Below are 18,100 nucleotides of genomic sequence, written 5' to 3'. Positions count from 1 at the left end.
GCGTGTGCTGTCAGTGAGCTGATGGCTCCGAACAAGAGCTGTCTGCAGAGACCCAGCTGACCAGGACACTTGTAAACATGATATGAGGTCTCAGGGGTGAGGTTGCAAGCAAGATGGAAACACAGAATCTCCAGGAAATGAAAAATGTATGTGACAGCCTGTGTCCATCCTTGGGGTTGTGTTCTTGGTGATAACTTCTGATATCCATTGTGTAAGTCCACTGTTCTCAGAGTCAATTTTCTCTGTTTCTTTTTCTCCTAGACGTTTGGATGCCAACCACATCAACTATGTGCCCCCCAACAGCTTCAATGGTTTGGTCTCCCTTAGACACCTGTGGCTAGACGATAATTCTTTGACCGAAATTCCTGTCCAAGCTTTTAGAAGTTTACCAGCGCTCCAGGCAATGACATTGGCACTGAATAAAATTCATTACATACCAGACTATGCTTTTGGAAACCTGTCTAGTTTGGTAGTTCTGTAAGTTTTATTGATTTCTTTTTTTTTTTTTTTTAGCCACAATCTCTGGGGTTTTTTGCAGGTCTTTGACCATTTGGTGATAAATTACTTGAAGATGCAATGTTTAATTTAGATGTTGCTTGAGATAACCTTTAATAATTAAATATTTCCCTGGTCCCTTCCCATCTGGCAAATGATAGGTAAAGAGGCATATACATGGGTTAATTAAACATTTGTTTTGTCTTACAGTCTTAATACTAAATTGATATCTTGAGGCTATAAATCTGCAGTTTACCTTCTACATTTGCACTAGACTTAGCAATACTCTTTTATTAAGAGGTCAATTCTGTTTGTTGCGGAAAATGTTCTTTTTGAAAAATAAGTTTTCTGGATTTTATATGTATTACAAATCTAAATTTTAAAAAATTAACTTGGATAAACAGATTTTTTACATCTTCCTACAGTTAAACTAGCATTTGCTAAATCACTTTTTTTTTATTTAGCTTAAAAGTTTTCAACTTCAGCAAAGAACTATGCAAGGGAATTTTTTAAAAAATCACCCTATCTGTTCAGCAAAACAAACAGGAAGAGATGAATTGTGTGCCCTCTAAGGCAGTGTGTACTGAATGAAGGAACATTAGAAAAGGGAAATGAACTGAAAGCTTTTTGGGTGACTTGTAAGGAATGCCACCCAGTAGAAAAAGTACACTTTCCCCTTCATAGAAAGTACATGTAGTTTTGTATTTTGTTTTGTTTGCATAGCAATTCAACTAAATTAAACGTGTGTAGCTCACACCAAGATCTGGAAAGAATACTATGGAGCGTGGTTTCAGCTTTTTATCTTCTGGGAATGTACCAAGTGGAAAAAATTCTAGACTGGCTGGAGAAAATGAGGTGGAGAAGTTATTTCAGTATACTTTGGAAAATGTTAGCATTATTAAAGAAAAAACAATATATTCAACCTTTACAAGCTGTCTGAAACCATAGTCTGTAAGACACTTAACATATTTGAACGTATTCTAGCCCCAATGTAAGCCCTGAACCTGGCACATAGCAGGATTCTCTATTGACAAGTATAATCACCATTTCTGCCTAGCACTTCATACATTCATATAAGCATACAGGGCACCAAAAATAGAGGGTAACAGCTGCCCTGTTCTGCAAAATCTCTGCCTTCTGTTTACATTAAGTATCAATCCCATTCAAGTTATAGAGTGGATGGGCGTGTCATTTGACTGAGTTTCTAGATTTATGTCAGTAATGCTAAAAACAAAAGACTGTCTTGTACAACATTCTCTAGTTAGATCCCTACGAGAAATTTAGTGATAAGACGACAGCTAAGAAATGCATAAGAAAATTATTTCTTTTTATACCCTGATTGCTTCTGCTCAATTATGTTTCCTTATTTTAGATCTGCCTTGCTTATTTCTAATCTTCTGGTCTTCATATTGATAAAAACTGAATCGTTCTTCATGACCTACAACATCTGATATTTTTGGCTCATCAAAAATCTTTGTGTGTGGCTCTGCTTTCTTTTGTTTGCTACTCGATTCAGTCTGGCAAATTTTCAACTTAGTGCAAAAATGTGTGGTCAGTTGGAGCAGGTTTGTGGTTCCATCATTAAAATCCAAACATAATTGGAATTTGGAGATACACTCTCCATGCTAACTAAAGCGCTGAAGGTCAATGTAGTCATTGAAAAACAAAAGCTCATTAGGTTTCTTCCTAGGAAAGGGAAAACCCACAGAACATTTGCATTTTGCCATCAGAATACCTGCCTTTTCTGGACAGGTAGACTCAATTTCTGTAGGTTCTGCAGAATATTCAGAAAGCCTGTGATCTTTAACATTATTTTCAGAGCAGAATGAAGCTTTGAAGGGAGGGTGCCTGGCAGCCCCTCATTTACAGCCCTTCTTTTCTTTGAAAGTGCTAGTCCTGTAGTTTCTCTCCACTATAGTGGTAGAGTGGCAAGAATAAAATAAAAGGAAAAATCTGCTGGGAAAAAAAAGGCATTTTTTTTAAAAAAAACAACATGAAGTGGCTCCAAGTTGTATCTACTCACATTAATGAGCTTCACAGAGTGGGTTTTTTCCATCTCGGTCTAAAACACTTAGAAATAGGCAGCACTGTCAGCCTTCATGCAGGGCGTATGGTTGAAATATATAACAAAACTACTTTAAGTTGCTAAACATTCCAGAAAGTAGTTGTTGATTTTCATCGTTTCAAAGGAAGGCAAGTTACAGCATTTTTAAGATTGGTTAGTTTACTCATCTCAGTGAAGTTATTACTTTTTGTGTCCTGTGGCTTCGTGTTTTCTTTCATTCTGTAAGCCCAGTACCCCTGTCCTGTCTGCCTTACTATCCACCTGCTCACCTGCCTCTGTTCTGTGCCATACCCTCTAACACCCTCTGAATGCACATCTTCCAAATATGCACCTCACACTCCACACACAGATTTTAAGGCAATGTGTTAATTAAACACCAATGAGAATTTATCTACAATTTCCCAATATTCAAGATGCAAACCCCAACCGGAAACTCCAGTATATACCCTTTTTACACAATCTAGGTGGTGTTAAAACAAATCCCTTCTATGAAACCAAATGGCAGCCTGCGTGGCTGGTGAGATATTGGGAGAAAGGGGAGAGGGTGGAGGAGGTGCCTCCTATACATGCTCTTGCAAAAGCATGACTTGCATATAATCAGTGCATGCCTGAAAATAAGTTTCTTTTGATTTAACCATCAAAATGTTTTGCTGAAGTCCACTGTGTGCAATGTGCTTTCCTGACTGTGTGCTTAATGTTCCCCTGCAGACATCTCCATAACAATAGAATCTACTCCCTGGGAAAGAAATGCTTTGATGGGCTCCACAGCCTAGAGACTTTGTGAGTTGACCTCTTATTTGTTTCCTTTTTTTTTCAGTGTCTTCATTAATATTCTGAAAGAATAAAAATTGCCTAAAAGCCAAATGTGGGTTTTGGCTTGCCTAATCGCTACAGGATCTAAGTGATGGTTTACAATGACTCTATGTAGCAAATCCTATTTTTGACTATAAAATTAGTTTGCCTTTTTAATAAGCATTGTCAATTGGTAAATTGTTTGAAGGACAGCTGAAGACTGTACTGAGCATTGAGAAAGAAGTGGTTATTCATGAACAGTTATGTTTGCCCAGTTTAGTGCTATTTATGTCTTGTTCAATTAATAAAGCTAATAGCTAGATTGGGAAATTGTCACAATGAAAAGCTTTAACATTAAGAAACTGTCTCGCCATAGAGGAGGGCTATAAAATTAGATGAGTTTATATTTTTTATCCCTGGGAAAAAAACAGAAGTTCCAGGTAGCCAAATTATGCACGTGTTTTAAAAGAGGGGAAGAGGAATGTTTCAGTTGTATCCAAGTTTATGTCTTTAAAGTACTCTAATAAAGAATAACACTGGTAAAGACTGAAATTTCTTCAAGTTTTCACCATAGTTCTGTTCAGACCAGTTCAAATTTCATTAAGTTTTCTGAAAAAAAAAAAAAACTCTACAAAAGAATATCAAAGAGGAACACGGTGCTGATGGTTAGCATGAAGTGCTTCACTACCTTTAGTCTAATTAAAGATGTTGTCTGCCAGAGTAGATCCCAGACCCCAGAAATGCTACAGCGATAATAAAACTTTCCACCCAATCAGGACAGGCTAAGAGGCCTGTTGTAAGGAAAAAATAGATAAAACAGATAAAGTGTCAAATATTAATAATGCTAGTGTAAAGGTGACTATTTGCTTTCTCATCAAAAAAACTATGTACTTCCCTCTCTCCTGCTTCATTAATATCAGAAAGCATGAAGTTTGGGGCTTTTATTTTTTATCCCTAGTTTTGATTACATTGATCCCTTGGCAGTCAATAGCAATTTTACAATTTCAACTTTCAGCTGGCTGTGAGTCGAGAGGAAGTCCCTTAGTGTAGCACCGGAAAGGGGGACGGCAAAGGGAGAAGGAAAATGTAATCGTTTGTTTTGTTTTTTTAAGTGAGATTCACATGGCACTTGGTCAAAAATGGGGAAAACCAGAACAATGGAATAAGTAATTGCAAACCCAGTCCCAACCACCTGGCATGAGAGAGGTGGAAACACAGAGAACATTCAGGAACCAGGGAATAAGTGGAGGTGCAGCCACTTCACTGCAATAGAAGAATGTATCGCTTGCCTCAAGCACAGTAATTGCACACTCTATAGACCCATTTCCAGGTAGTTTCAAGATAATCAGAAGAGATCTCTATATAAATGATGGACGCCAGCTTTAAGATCATTTGTTTGCATCAGTGCATAGGTCTGGAAATCACATATCACTGGAGGGCAAAAACAAACCGTGCGTGCCTATAATCTCTTTGTCAATAAGCAGGAGAGAGAGATTTACAAGCAGGAAGGAAAGCCTTGTTGAGTTCAGACAGCAGTTTCCTGGCTGCATTACTTCAGCCTGATACTATTTCAATTCCAATCTATTGTAAACTGTGATTTGTGTTTTGCCTGTTCAAAAAGGCTTTTGCTCAAGTTTTTCAGACTGTAGTTTTCACAAAGCCGTGCCAGAGAGCGTCACAGGAAACTGGCATATCCCAGTTTTAGTTTCAGGTGTCTTCTGAATGCTAAAGGATGCTGATGTCACGTTGAGGACAGAAGTAGCTTTATAGTCCATTCAGCCTACCAGAATAAAGTCTAATTACTGCTGTAGCGTGAGCAGTTCTTAAAGCAGAGGTCACTACCCTAGCCAAACTACCATTTTTACAATTTGTGTGGTTAGATACATTCTCCATAGAAATATTGATCAACAAATCGTAATGACACATTTAATGGTAACGTTGAACTTACAGTATATTTTCCCACTTGTTTTAGCCACAGGAAGATTTCCTCCAATCTTTTTTGCTCTGCAGACTCCAGTGTCTCTTATCTTTATCACTTAATAACCATTGGAGAAAATCTCTTCAGATATTTTTTTCAGCAGGGAAAAAAAAGGCAAATTAAAAAGGCAAATTAAACCTTTACAGTTATACGTATTACCCATGTAAAATGTTGCCCACTATACAAAGTTGTTGAATATTGTCTTTTTTTCCCATTAATACTTTCAAGTTATGAAAAGGATGGGCAATTTACAGAACAGAAAATCCCTTAGCAGCATCTGAATCCATTTATGTTTTTATTATTGCAGAATAGCTATGATATAACTAAAAATAGGATGCTGATTAAAAATAGCAACGATAATGTGCCTTAAATAGTGTTTGTTGGAAAACATCCATACACTTTTGAGGATTTCCTGGCTTTTGGCTGTATGTATTTATTCAATGCATGGAAGATGATATTTCATTACAAATGCCAACAATTTTATGTTATCCATTACGCAGTGCATAATCTAAATAATAAAATCTATTTTTACACAGAGATTTAAATTACAACAGTCTGGACGAGTTCCCCACTGCTATCAGGACACTAACAAACCTAAAAGAACTGTAAGTACAGAGTTCGTATTAACAAGGAGGATGTTTTGTCTAGTGTGATTATTTTTTTTCAGTGCTGCTGATTTTATCAGTAATCCTTAAAAAATTATATCCTAGGAAAAACTATTAAACATGCCAACATGCATAAAAGATCATTTTCAACATTCACTTCAGAGCATTCAAGTTCTGACAACTTTTACTTTGATGCTGTATCGTGCGGTGAGTTTTTTCCAGGAACTTAATTCTTGGAATACAATAAATAATAAACACAATTAATTCACTTTGAGTCCCAAACACAACAGCCGTATTTTGCAAACAATCCAATATATCACAGTCTTCTAGTCAAAGAAGGTGTGGCACCCTTATTAGTCCATCAGGTTTAAATGTCTTTACCTCCTTCCCTCCCATTATATTTAAGCAGTTTCTTTTAAATAGAAAATTGTAAAAAATTGTAATGCTGTAAATAAAACACTTCTGAATGCACAGCGTTTGTATTAAAAGAACAACAACAACAAAAAAAAACCCACAAACAACAATGAGAAGAAACCAGCCAAGTTTGTTGTAAGAAACAGCTGAATTATTAAAGGGTGAATGAAATTATATTCACACATCAGGCACACAACGTACACATCGGTGCATGTGTTCAGAATTTTTTCAGTTTGATTTATTTACCATGTTACTGGTACAGCATAGATTTTTGAAAAAAAAAAAAAGCAAAAAACATAGATAGTGATATACTAGTTGGACATGGTTGTACCTCTGCTACATCACAATTTGATCTTAGAACCTCTTTACTTTCCCAAAGCAGGATCCACAGTCAGTGATGACTGCAGCTCAGCAGTTGGCACAGTGCAGCTCTGGAGGAGGGAGACGGGGTCTGAGTTTCTCAGCCCAACTGTTCTCAGCTGCTGTTATGTCATCTGTCAGCTAAAATAGTTGGTATGGAATCCTGTGGCCTCAAAGGATTGCCTTTTTGCTGACCCCTGGAGTCAGCAGCCAAACATGGATAACCCAGGTTTGCAGTAAATGCACTTTGCCCCGTCCAGCAAAGTGCCTGACGTGCTCAAGATAACTTACAGGCCCCCATAGGACTTCTCCTCTAAGTATCAAACTTGTAGTTTCAGATAAGCTCCCAGGTGCAAGAAATCTTTGGAGTGTGAAATTGCAACCTGACATCCCAAATTCAGAAGCAACCACAAGACCATGTGTTTCAGTACTTTGTTTGGGCCCTGAAAGCCAATCTTAGAAGCACAAGGTGTCTCCCAGAAGGCTGTACGTGTCCTGCTGTTCTCACCTAAGCAGAAGCCCAGGTCCACAGGGGTTCAGCTCATTGTAGGGCCACCTAAATAAGGGTATTTCTGCCTGGGACCTCATTTCTCTCTCAGAATTTGTGCCTGGGCTGAAAACACAGACTATGGATTTCTGTCTACAGCTTGGAGGCATTCAAGGCAGCCCATCACAGGGGTGACCTCATTAATGTTTATAAATATGTAAAGGGTGAGTGTCACGAGGGTGGAGCCAGGCTCTTCTTGGTGACAACCATTGATAAGACAAGGGGCAACAGGCGCAAACTGGAACATAGGAGGTTCCATTCAAATTTGAGAAGAAACTTCTTGACAGTGAGGGTGCCAGAGCACTGGAACAGGCTGCCCAGGGGGGTTGTGGAGTCTCCTTCTCTGGAGACGTTCAAAACCCACCTGGACGCCTTCCTGTGTAACCTCCTCTAGGTGTTCCTGCTCCGGCAGGGGGATTGGACTAGATGATCTTTTGAGGTCCCTTCGAATCCCTAACATTCTGTGATTCTGTTGCTCTGTGATTCTGTGGAGATCTGCTGACAAGTGGCCGATGAATCAGGGCCATATCTATTGGATGTAATGGGGACACCATTGTCCCAGATACTCTGCACTTCAGGGTCTCAGCTGTAGTAGTACTTATGTCTCCAAAGTAAGTGGGTATAGCTGTTACACAAAGTTAATGCATACATAGCGTTTTCCAGACTGGATTTTGAAAAATACTTCTAGAAACATTTTTCTCAGTGTGGCCTTACAATGATCTTTTGACCCAGGGATGCAACTAGATTTTACTGCTCAGTATATGAACTGACAGGCTATAAAGTGCCTTTGTTCAAACAGGGAGCATCACCTGGGTGCAGTGCCCTAGGGCACAGCCTGCAGTCGTGAGCATGCTCTCTTCCGACCCGCTCAGAAGTGCTTCCTGGGAAGTAGTCGTGCCATTTCCTTAGCTTTCCTGCCATGCAAGGAATCCCATTCATCAAGAGCCACAAAAACAGTCTATTTACTGGTTCTAGATTAGATGGGATCCTCGTAGTGCTTAGAGTCTGCATCTGCAAAGATGCAGTTTTTATTGCATGCAAAAGAACTAAGGATTTAGAGCCTTGCTCTGTAGCTCATCAGCAGTAGCACAAATGCCTAAACAAGTAAAACCAATAATGTGGGACCTCTTCAAGTAATGGCCAAGTGTGCTTGCATCAGTGAACAATTTGAGGCGTTCAAAATGCATAACTTTAAGCTGGGAAGCCTTTTTCATACCCGACTGAACTAATGGGACTTTCCCACACAAATCATCATTGTTCTTTTGAAATCTTAGTTGTTTCTTTTGTTTTTCACAATGGAGAATTACTCATATGAATAAAATCCAGTAATTAATGATGAGACAAAGATTTGGCCCTCTATCCAGCAGACACAACTACATTGGATAGTTTCCTCATGTCCACATTTAAAATATTTCAACAAAAAGGTGGTTGTGGAAAGCTCAGCATACTACAATACAATGTATAAAATAATTTACTTGATAAACTTGTGTAATCCATTACTATCCCAGCGAGAGAAATAGTTGCAATTTAATAAGTACAGGGGGAGATATATATAGTATTTTATTGTTATTTAAGTATTAATATTTAGCTATTAATGTTATTAGTTCATATGTGTGTGTTTATTTACATTATATCTCTATATACACACATTTACTCATAGATACATGGCATACAGCTACAAAGCAGTTTCCTTCTGAGGGCATCTGAATTTTAAAATGCCATTTTGCAGTTTACTTCATCTGAATGTTTTTGTTCATTTAGAAAAGTGCAGAATTCTAGCGATTCCATCGCTTTTCTTTTCTTTTGCTTTTTCCAGTTCTTATTCCAGAAAATAAGGACATACCTTTACATGCAGACACTTTTCTTATTACAAACAAAAGAAAATTCTTGTGCATTGTGAATACAGATTGTGCATTTGCTTTTTTTTTCCTTACTGTGTAAACCATTTTTCCTTTTGTAGGGGCTTTCATAGCAATAACATCAAGTCAATACCTGAACGTGCATTTGTGGGTAATCCATCACTTATTACAATGTAAGTGATAAGAGTCTTTTCATTAACTCTTCCTATTAGAGACTGTGGAACTAAGTACCATGTTTGTGGCTAATTGTCAAATAGCTCTTCTTGTGAGCATACTATGTAGTGCATCATATACAAGCAAACAAGCCCATATCTTTCCAGCTTTGTGGAAAGAATGACAGTTTGCATGGCCTTTTTGAGGGAAGTGAATGGTCTCTGGCCTTTGACCTTTTATTTGAACTATTTCTTCTATGTCTCTTAGCATTACTGGCAATGTAGAAGCTAGCAAAAATTACTCTTGGTGAATTCCAGTCTGAGTTCTCATTGTCTTACATGAGAATGCATTTAATGGGCAAACCTCAAAATAAGAAATTGTAAAACAAATGTAAGAAATATAGTGGTTCATCTTGAGCCATATTATTCTATGACCAAAAGCAGCATGACTTCAAAAGTACAAGGGAACTTCTGAGTAGGTGAAGTTCTGACTTCTTCACTTGCTAACCTTAAATTTGTCTCAGGTCATAACAAAGTTCTTCATATTGGGATTTCCATTTTTGCAAACCTGGGAGGAGGAGGGAATATTTTGTTGACTGACTTCTGGCTTTAAAACCAAGAAAACAATGACTACTTGAATATTCAAAACATGAAATGTGATTGATGAATATAGACTAATGCATAAGAAAAGCCCAGAGGTGCACCTCTGTTACAACCAACCAGTTTACTTATTTGTTTGTAGTATAATTGTGTAATACATTTAGAATATTTTGAAATATTTTTCAAAAAATGTCTTTTCATCCTCTTTTTGCAGACATTTTTATGATAATCCTATCCAGCTTGTTGGAAAATCTGCTTTTCAACACTTACCAGAACTCAGAACTCTGTATGTGTTTACTTTTTTATTTTAATTGTCTTTATATATTGCGATATTAAAGGTATCCCACACATCCCTCACAACAATTGTATTGAAATGATGTTTTTAAATTCTAGGACTTTAAATGGTGCTTCACAGATAACAGAGTTTCCTGATCTGACAGGGACTACTAGTCTGGAGAGTTTGTAAGTGCTAGAGAATTATTTTTGCTTTGTCTTATTTTTTTGGATACTGACTGATTTCAAAGAATGTCCTAAAAAAAAATATTTGGTTTGCAATCTCTAAAGAGTTATCTTTCTTTTTTTTTTTCATATAAATACTTTTAACAGGACACTCACAGGAGCACAGATCACCTCTCTCCCCAAATCAGCTTGTGACCAGTTGCCTAATCTCCAAGTGCTGTACGTTTCAGTAAGATTATTAACATTAAATTAATACAAGAGATTAATGGAAAAATGAAATCATTATGATTTCAAAATTACCCAGTTGCTGCTATTTCTGTGTATCATGTTACTTCTTAGGAATTCAGCTCAGGGAGTGGGCCCCCATGTTACTCAAAAAGTTCACAAAGTTATCAGTCAGGATTTCCCATACATTGCTGAAAAAGATAATTACTTTGCATATTTTTAGGAAAGGGTAAAACGGTTCTTGATTTTGTTCGAAAAAACAATAGAACTACCTTATTTTCATTCATTCTGTCTCTCCTACAGTAGTCTGTTGGTTTTTTTTTTCTTACTGATGCAGATAATTCAGTGAAGTAAATGGAAAATATAACTGAGGAAGAAGTGCAGTTTTGAGTCCTCATTGTGCTCCTCTTTTAGTTTCTTTTCCAACCAGACATAAGTAGTTGACTGAAATTTTAACAGACTATTCCTTGGCATAGTTGGGGCATAGTTTTTATACTTAATATCCAATATTATTTTAGCTTGGAGATTTCCTTGGAGTTTGCTTAATCACTAATGAAAGTAATCTTTGTGTCTGCTTCTTTGAGAATGAGCCAACAGCACTTTCCTCTATGTATTACATCACTAGGAATGTATTTGGTATTAGTTCTCTGGCCAACATTGAAATAGCATTAATTATAACACATTATTTGAATACCAGTGCAGATGTCATGAACATTTCCAGAAAAAAATAAGTTTTAGTTGATGGACTCTATGTAACCATTTCCAGAATGATAAAAGACAGAAACACAGTCTACTGCCAGAAGAAAGTCTCTGTACACAGACTTAAGTTTAAATATGTCCTGTGTTATTCAAAAATAACAAATAATCTCAAAACAGAAGGCAAGTAAATACTATAGTAATTAATAACTTTAGAGTTCATAGTAGAGTAGGACTGTCCATTAGAAATTCACATTTCTTATTTTTAAGATCACCCAGTATTTAAAAGGGTGATATTTAAAAGGGTGGGAAACCAATTTAGCAGCAATTTTTGTGTACTTGGAGTTGCTCTCTCCCCATTGCCATCACATTGGAACAAGGCTGCCAAGCCCAAATTTAGGTTTGTACAGTAGTTTTGCCTGTGCTATGAAGTATAACAATGCACTGAACCCCACAAGTTGCTTGGAGACTGCAATCTTGAAGGGGCTTCCTGGCTCAAATACATACACAAACACTACAGGCACAAACACTGCTTTGAAAGACAATTTCAGCATCCTATGTGGCCACCAATACTTCCAAATGTGGATGAATGTACACAGAGGCTGATAACATACTTTTAAGAAGACCCAAGTCACAAATTCATGCATGATAGAATAACCACAGTCTGCCAGACATACCAAATATCTTTACCTTGGCCTAAAAGCCTCCAGCTTGCTTATATTCTTCTCTGTCATGTCTGATTTGGACAACAAAGCACCTGTGGAAAAAAAATCATCCATGCTGTAACAAAATATATATATACATATATATCGTAGCTTTTGTGCATGCTAAAGCAGAGTAGAATACCTTAAAAACACACTATCATTACTTGCACCACTTCCACAAAACAAATATAGTATAGTCTAAATGCCCCTGTTGAAACAGTAACAGTGAAAAATAAAATTTTACCAAGGAAGTAAATGGGTAGAGACGAACAAGTCTTAAAGAATTTGAAACAGGAGTGAAAAGAGATTACTTTTTTACATGATAATATCATATAACTGTGGAAAATGCCATTTTTCCTAATTATAGACATAAGCTTTTTTCTATATTCTTTTTATTAGCAAATTTCCCATTCAGTTTTTCCCGGCCAACATGTATATATAAGATGAGGCTGTTGGGAAGTGGGGGTGGGTGTTTGGTTCCTATTTTTCTTCCCCCTCCAATTTCTGCAAATTGCCTGGGCTTGGTTTTGATTAGTTGCATTATTCTATAAATCAGTCCAGATGTTTTAGTTATTCTGTATTTTGTTAAGTTTTGGCTCAAGTCTTTTTAAGATTTTTTTTTTTCCCCATGTAGTGATTGATTTCAAAGTTAGTTCCAATATTTTTTTAACCACTTCCTTCAGCTATAAGATATAACAGTCTAAGGATCAGAGGCAATAGTGCTTAATTAAAAAAGCAGAATGGAAAGCTGATTATAGTCCATTGTGATTTTTACCAAAAAATACAGGATCTTCTCTGAAAACATATGAGTATGTATGTTTAGTAGATAATTTAATGGTTTAAGTGTTTGTCAGAATTTAGACATGATGAATACGAAGTCTGTGATGTAAATCCAATATTCTCTCTGAGCAGATGGCCAATATTGTTACTGTAAAACACTCAGCAGAAGTCTACACTTCTGCAGGAAATCTACAGACAATGCAAGGAATTTGCAAACATAGGATGTGGAGTTAATGCATCTTGCCTTTTCTCCTCCTCTCTTCTCCTCAGTTAGAAATCTAAATCTGACAGATGAGAGATGATAAGTGAGTCTGCACATTTCTGTTCTTCTGTGAGTGTAGAGAAAAACAACTTATTTTAAATTGGGCGTGAAAGTAGACAATGAAAGTTCCTTTGGTTTTAACATTACTTTGATGCTGGTATTTTCTTGTGTATTACAGGGATCTGTCTTATAACTTACTGGAAGATTTACCCTGTTTTACAGCCTGTAAAAAGCTCCAAAAAATGTAAGTGTCAAACTACCCTAAAATGCCTAAAAAGAAGCATCTGTATACAAATGTGTTCGAACATCATTAAGTTGGTTATTGCTGGCTGATTTGACATATCCCAAATACATACCCTTAAATTATGTTGAAATGGATCATAAACACAATCTAAAACACCCCAAAGTATCCTCTAAGTGCCTTTGAAACTGAGGAGATTCTTATTGCTGTTTCAGTGACTTGCACCACAATGAAATCAGTGAAATCAAAGCGGACACATTTCGGCAGCTGGCTGCTCTTCGGTCTCTGTGAGTACAGCCCTAACAGCCTTTCACACAGGTTCTCAAGAACGTGTGGTATATACTGTCTGCTCACTATGTGCCCCCAAACATCCTTCTTTCTGTTTTTCCTAACCTTGATCTTTCAACCATTAGGTCGTAACTGTGAAAGCAGAACAAAAATTGAGAAGTTTAGGATCTGCAGCAATGAATTCAAAGATTTAGACTTATAGCTATAAAAGCTATTACTTCTAAATGTTTCTGATGCATGTGGAGAGAGATAATGAGCCAGGCCTGGTATCTGTTGGCAGGTTCATGTAATCATCAGCTCTATGAAGAATAAAACAGAACCCAAGGGAATGGCAGGAAGATGTGCCGGGGGAGGTTTAGTTTGGACATTAGGAAAAGGTTCTTCACCCAGAGGGTAGTGGAGCACTGGAACAGGCTCCCCAGGGAGGTGTCACGGCCCCAAGCCTGACAGTGTTCAAGAAGAGACTGGACAAGCTCTCAGACACAGGGTGTGAACTGTGGGGTTGTCACATGCAGAGACAGGAGTTGGACTCAATGATCCTTGTGAGTCCCTTCCAACTCAGGACATTCTATGATTCTAAAATCTTATTACAGAAAACAATGTCTTAAGAAACTGAGCCAAATCGTGTGTGGATTTCTAGTTTTCACACTAATGCACATGCTACCAGAGTAATTTTGTGGAGAAATTACTCATGGCTGTAAGTTTTTGCAGTATCGAACCCATCCATTTTTTAAGAGTTGCTTTCAATCTTTTTGATTTTTCAGGGCCAGTGAAGATTGAGGCCAGTTAAGCTTATTGACAATGGATTTGCTGTTCTTAGTCACATCATGAGGACTTCTTAGAAGCAGTCCGTATACCCCACCCTTCTTTCTGCTGCCTTAGCAAGCTGTGAAGCAGACTGAACATAACTGCCTTAGACTGTAGAAGGCATTAAGATGTTTTAAGAAAGTTGTCAGTTTAATAGCTAACGTGATTAACTGACTAACATATAATGATTTAAAATCGAAAAAAGATTTTACATTATGAGTTATGCAGAAACTTATTGAAATATTTGCATGTAATTAATACCTTTTTTATATTTAGGCCTCCTAATCAAGTGTATGAAAACTTCCATATTCACTCAGTGGGTATGTAATTTTCCACTCACTTTTCTTGTAGGGATTTAGCTTGGAACAAAATTAAAATTATTCACCCCAATGCCTTCTCCTCTTTACCATCTCTGATCAAACTGTAAGTATTTATATATATTTTACATTCAAATTTTCACATTTTTCTTGCAAAAGCATAAACACATTTAGTAACTTTGTGCCCCAGCAGAACTTGAGGCTTTCTCTATTCTAATCTTCTTCTGGTCTGTTGAATCCTTATCTAAATGTCTGCTTTCTTGTACTTCACCAGTTCCCATAGGTATTATGGCAAAGCTCCATATAACACTGTAATCAGAGTGATTTGGGGTCCATGAAGCACATCAGTGTATCTGCCTTTCTTCATTCAGTTTGTTAGCAGTTTAGTCTCTTCTAGCAATGGGGAATATTTCTTGTTAGTAGTGTTTCAGGACTAAGGAACTGGATTAAAAATTAAGTAAGAAAAATTTTCCAGTATGGGTCTTTATTTCATCATTCCTCATTTGATGGAATAGTTTTTCTTGTTTAGTAAATTCAGTCAGAGTAGTTAGTGGTCAAAACATCAGAGGCTTATTTTGCAGGCCATTTCCACAAGCACTTCTCAGTCCTTACTAACTTTTTCCTACCTCCCACTGTCACTGTAGTGCCTCCTTGCTCACAGATAACCCAGTAGCTACTGGGAAACCTAAATTTGAAAAGAGGTATTCATTTCTGTCAATGTGCAAAGCCTCCCCTCTGCACTGAACAAGGTCCATAAAGACAATATTGTCTATGACATCCCTTCTAGGGCCTTCCTCAGAGCTTTCCTACTTTGTGAGGTGAGCAATGAATTGTAGCTTTGGTCAACAGCATAGAACAAGCAGAGGGAGTTAAAGAAAAAAGCCCTATAGCACACAGAGAGTGACACAGTGTACTGGTGTTTCCTGAAATGCCAGTTTCTAACCCCGGTCTAACTAAAGTCAGGGGACATTTTTACCATTGCAGTAGGATCAGATTTTCATCTTCGGTATTTAAATATGCTGTGAGCAAGAGGACACACACTAAACCAGATAGGTAGAAGACCAGTCCATCAACATACCTTATCTTATGTCTAGCCCTTAGATTTCAGTAGCTAGTCCAAGAGACAGGAACTTTGCTGTTCAGCCTAGGGCATAAAAGCACTTCAGCAGCATCACACTCTACTTCTTCCTCCTTGACTGTTGGCCTTCTTAAGTAATGCAGCATAGATAATTGTGAAGAGGACTGAAAAGGCTCATAGAATAAATGGGAGAGGGAGAAATAGAGAACAGAATACTTCTGGACTTCCCTCTCTTTGATTGCTTTATCATATCTCCTTCATCCACTGTCACTTTTTCATTTACCTGGTTTGCTTTCCCCAAGTTACATATCCATGTTCATCTGCACTGTCTTCCCCGAGCTCTTCAGACAAACCTCAGCTTCGAACTGTCACCTCCATCTGCTCCAGCACAGACCTGTCCTAACCTGAAACACACATCTTCCCCGTACCCCTGACCTACTCCCTCTGCAGCTTTCAGGGCAGCCGTGCCCTCTAGCATCCCACTGAACCTTTTAAACTCTGGGAAGCTGTGTGGGTGCTGGCTCTCTTTAATTCAAACAATCTAATGAGCAAATTTTAAAGTCATTTGCTAGTCTCAAAACTGGTATTATGAATATTTGGAGTGAAAATTTGTCTAGATGCTACTGTTAGCTTTCTGCTAGACACATAGGTGCGTACTCCTGAGTGGTGCTGCAACTTTGCTCTGCTGACTGGGGCCTCTTTTTAATGCTGTAATTGTTGATTGAGTTAGGAAAGTCTAACCTGTTTTTCCAACATGACACTTCTAGGGCTGAAGAAAAAAAATGAAAACCCATAAGCTGATTTTTATTTGCTGTTATGCAGGGATGTGTCATCCAACCTTTTGTCCTCTTTTCCTGTGATGGGGCTACATGGTTTAACTCATTTAAAATTAACAGGAAATCATGCCCTACAAAGTTTGATATCGTCTGAAAATTTTCCAGAACTCAAGTGAGTATATCATTAAAACTAATAAGCCACATTCGTGTTCATGTGCAATGGAAGGTGTGTCAGTGTGTAATGCATGTTACTTCGTATTGTGAGTCTTTGATCTGTGCTGTTAAAACTAAAGCAAATATGATAAAAATGATAGACTTCTTTTATTATGCTCACTTTTAACTGAAGAAACTATGAAGGGTTTTGAAATATTAACCCCAGTACTTGCTTAATACAAGCCACATCTGCTTCCTGGTGATATGTTTCAAAAGCTGTTAAAACAATATTGCTAGCAGCTTAGTGATATGTCCTCATACTGGACTGTGCTTACAGACCTTTCATTATATTTAATGAGAGCAGAGCAAATACCAAGGGAAGAATACACTCCTGAAGTTCCAAAATATTTGACCTCTTTTGTTTGAACATGTTTTTTTTTCTGTAATCTTTTGATTAAGATTCAAATAATACTTTGCCCTTATTACTAAAACATTCTGATGCTAGTCATTTTCTACTGGATGCTCAGGAAGGAAATGTTCTCTAGAGATCATTTGCAGCTTTGCCAGTCACTAGATGACCACAGAGAAATCATAGTAAAGAGAGCTTTGCCTCTGACTTCAGCATATTTGGGAGTGTCCCCTAACTCTCCCTTGATTTTTATATTTCAATTAGAGGATGCCAAGTGCAACATATATTTTTTCGTGTTTTACTGTAAAAGGTTCGATATAATAAAATTGGAGACCTTGACATGGGTCTCAGACGTCCAGAAACAAGTGCCATAAGAAATCATGAATGGCTGAGGCTCAGCTTCTGCCACAGTTCTTCTTCTCTCACTGACTTTGCGCACATGGTGAGGCATGTGACAATTCTAAAATACCTGAAGATTCTTTAAGGGAATGTAAACACAATAAAATTGATTTTTTTCAACTTAGCAAATATATTCCAATGCATATACCATGGCCTAGAGGCACAAGAGGTACTGCAATAGTCTTACAATAATCCAGTATTCAATTGAATTATGTACATCTATGATTTTTAAATTCTTTTATCAAAATTATACTCTATATGATTTTCCCCCAGTAAAATTACGTCTTTCTCAAATGCAACTGCAGCGTATTTATTCTGGATAAGTATTTAATAAAGGTGTGTCAGATAGTAGCTTAAGTCTTTAAAAAGAGCATAAAAAGTATGATTAATATATCTAGAGTTGATTAACATCTGTAAGAACAAATTATATCCAGTCAGTAGAGAATGAGGTAAAATCCTGACCTGCAGTCTGTGGACTTTCACCATAAATCAAAATGAGGTCAGGACTTCACACAGGATCATTGCACAGACAATGAATGAGGGACCAAGCTTGAACAGAGATCTAAAACAAAATGAAATTTCACCCTTTGTAATTGTTGGAACTAGACACTGGTTGCAACATTAAAGGCAAATTCCTAT

At 37.3% G+C, this 18,100-nt stretch overlaps 1 protein-coding gene across 1 annotated transcript in view; it reads left to right on the top strand.

Moving 5' to 3' along the window:
* The window catches only part of LGR5 (leucine rich repeat containing G protein-coupled receptor 5), a gene marked incomplete at both ends in the record, with an annotated part of 89,018 nt that overhangs the window by 63,951 nt on the left and 6,967 nt on the right, over positions 1-18,100 (top strand). Inside the window, 11 exons of the mRNA XM_080363604.1 lie at positions 262-477; positions 3,269-3,340; positions 5,867-5,935; positions 9,217-9,288; positions 10,082-10,153; positions 10,261-10,329; positions 10,474-10,545; positions 13,172-13,237; positions 13,450-13,521; positions 14,681-14,752; positions 16,547-16,672. Of these exons, the coding sequence (XP_080219730.1) occupies positions 262-477; positions 3,269-3,340; positions 5,867-5,935; positions 9,217-9,288; positions 10,082-10,153; positions 10,261-10,329; positions 10,474-10,545; positions 13,172-13,237; positions 13,450-13,521; positions 14,681-14,752; positions 16,547-16,672 (978 nt within the window). The remainder of the gene's footprint in view (positions 1-261; positions 478-3,268; positions 3,341-5,866; positions 5,936-9,216; positions 9,289-10,081; positions 10,154-10,260; positions 10,330-10,473; positions 10,546-13,171; positions 13,238-13,449; positions 13,522-14,680; positions 14,753-16,546; positions 16,673-18,100) is intronic.

This window comes from Nesoenas mayeri, assembly GCF_963082525.1.
Source record: "Nesoenas mayeri genome assembly, chromosome: 1".
Lineage (NCBI taxonomy): Eukaryota > Metazoa > Chordata > Aves > Columbiformes > Columbidae > Nesoenas > Nesoenas mayeri.
Note: the sequence above shows the minus strand (reverse complement) of the source record. Positions and strands in the feature narration are given on the sequence as shown.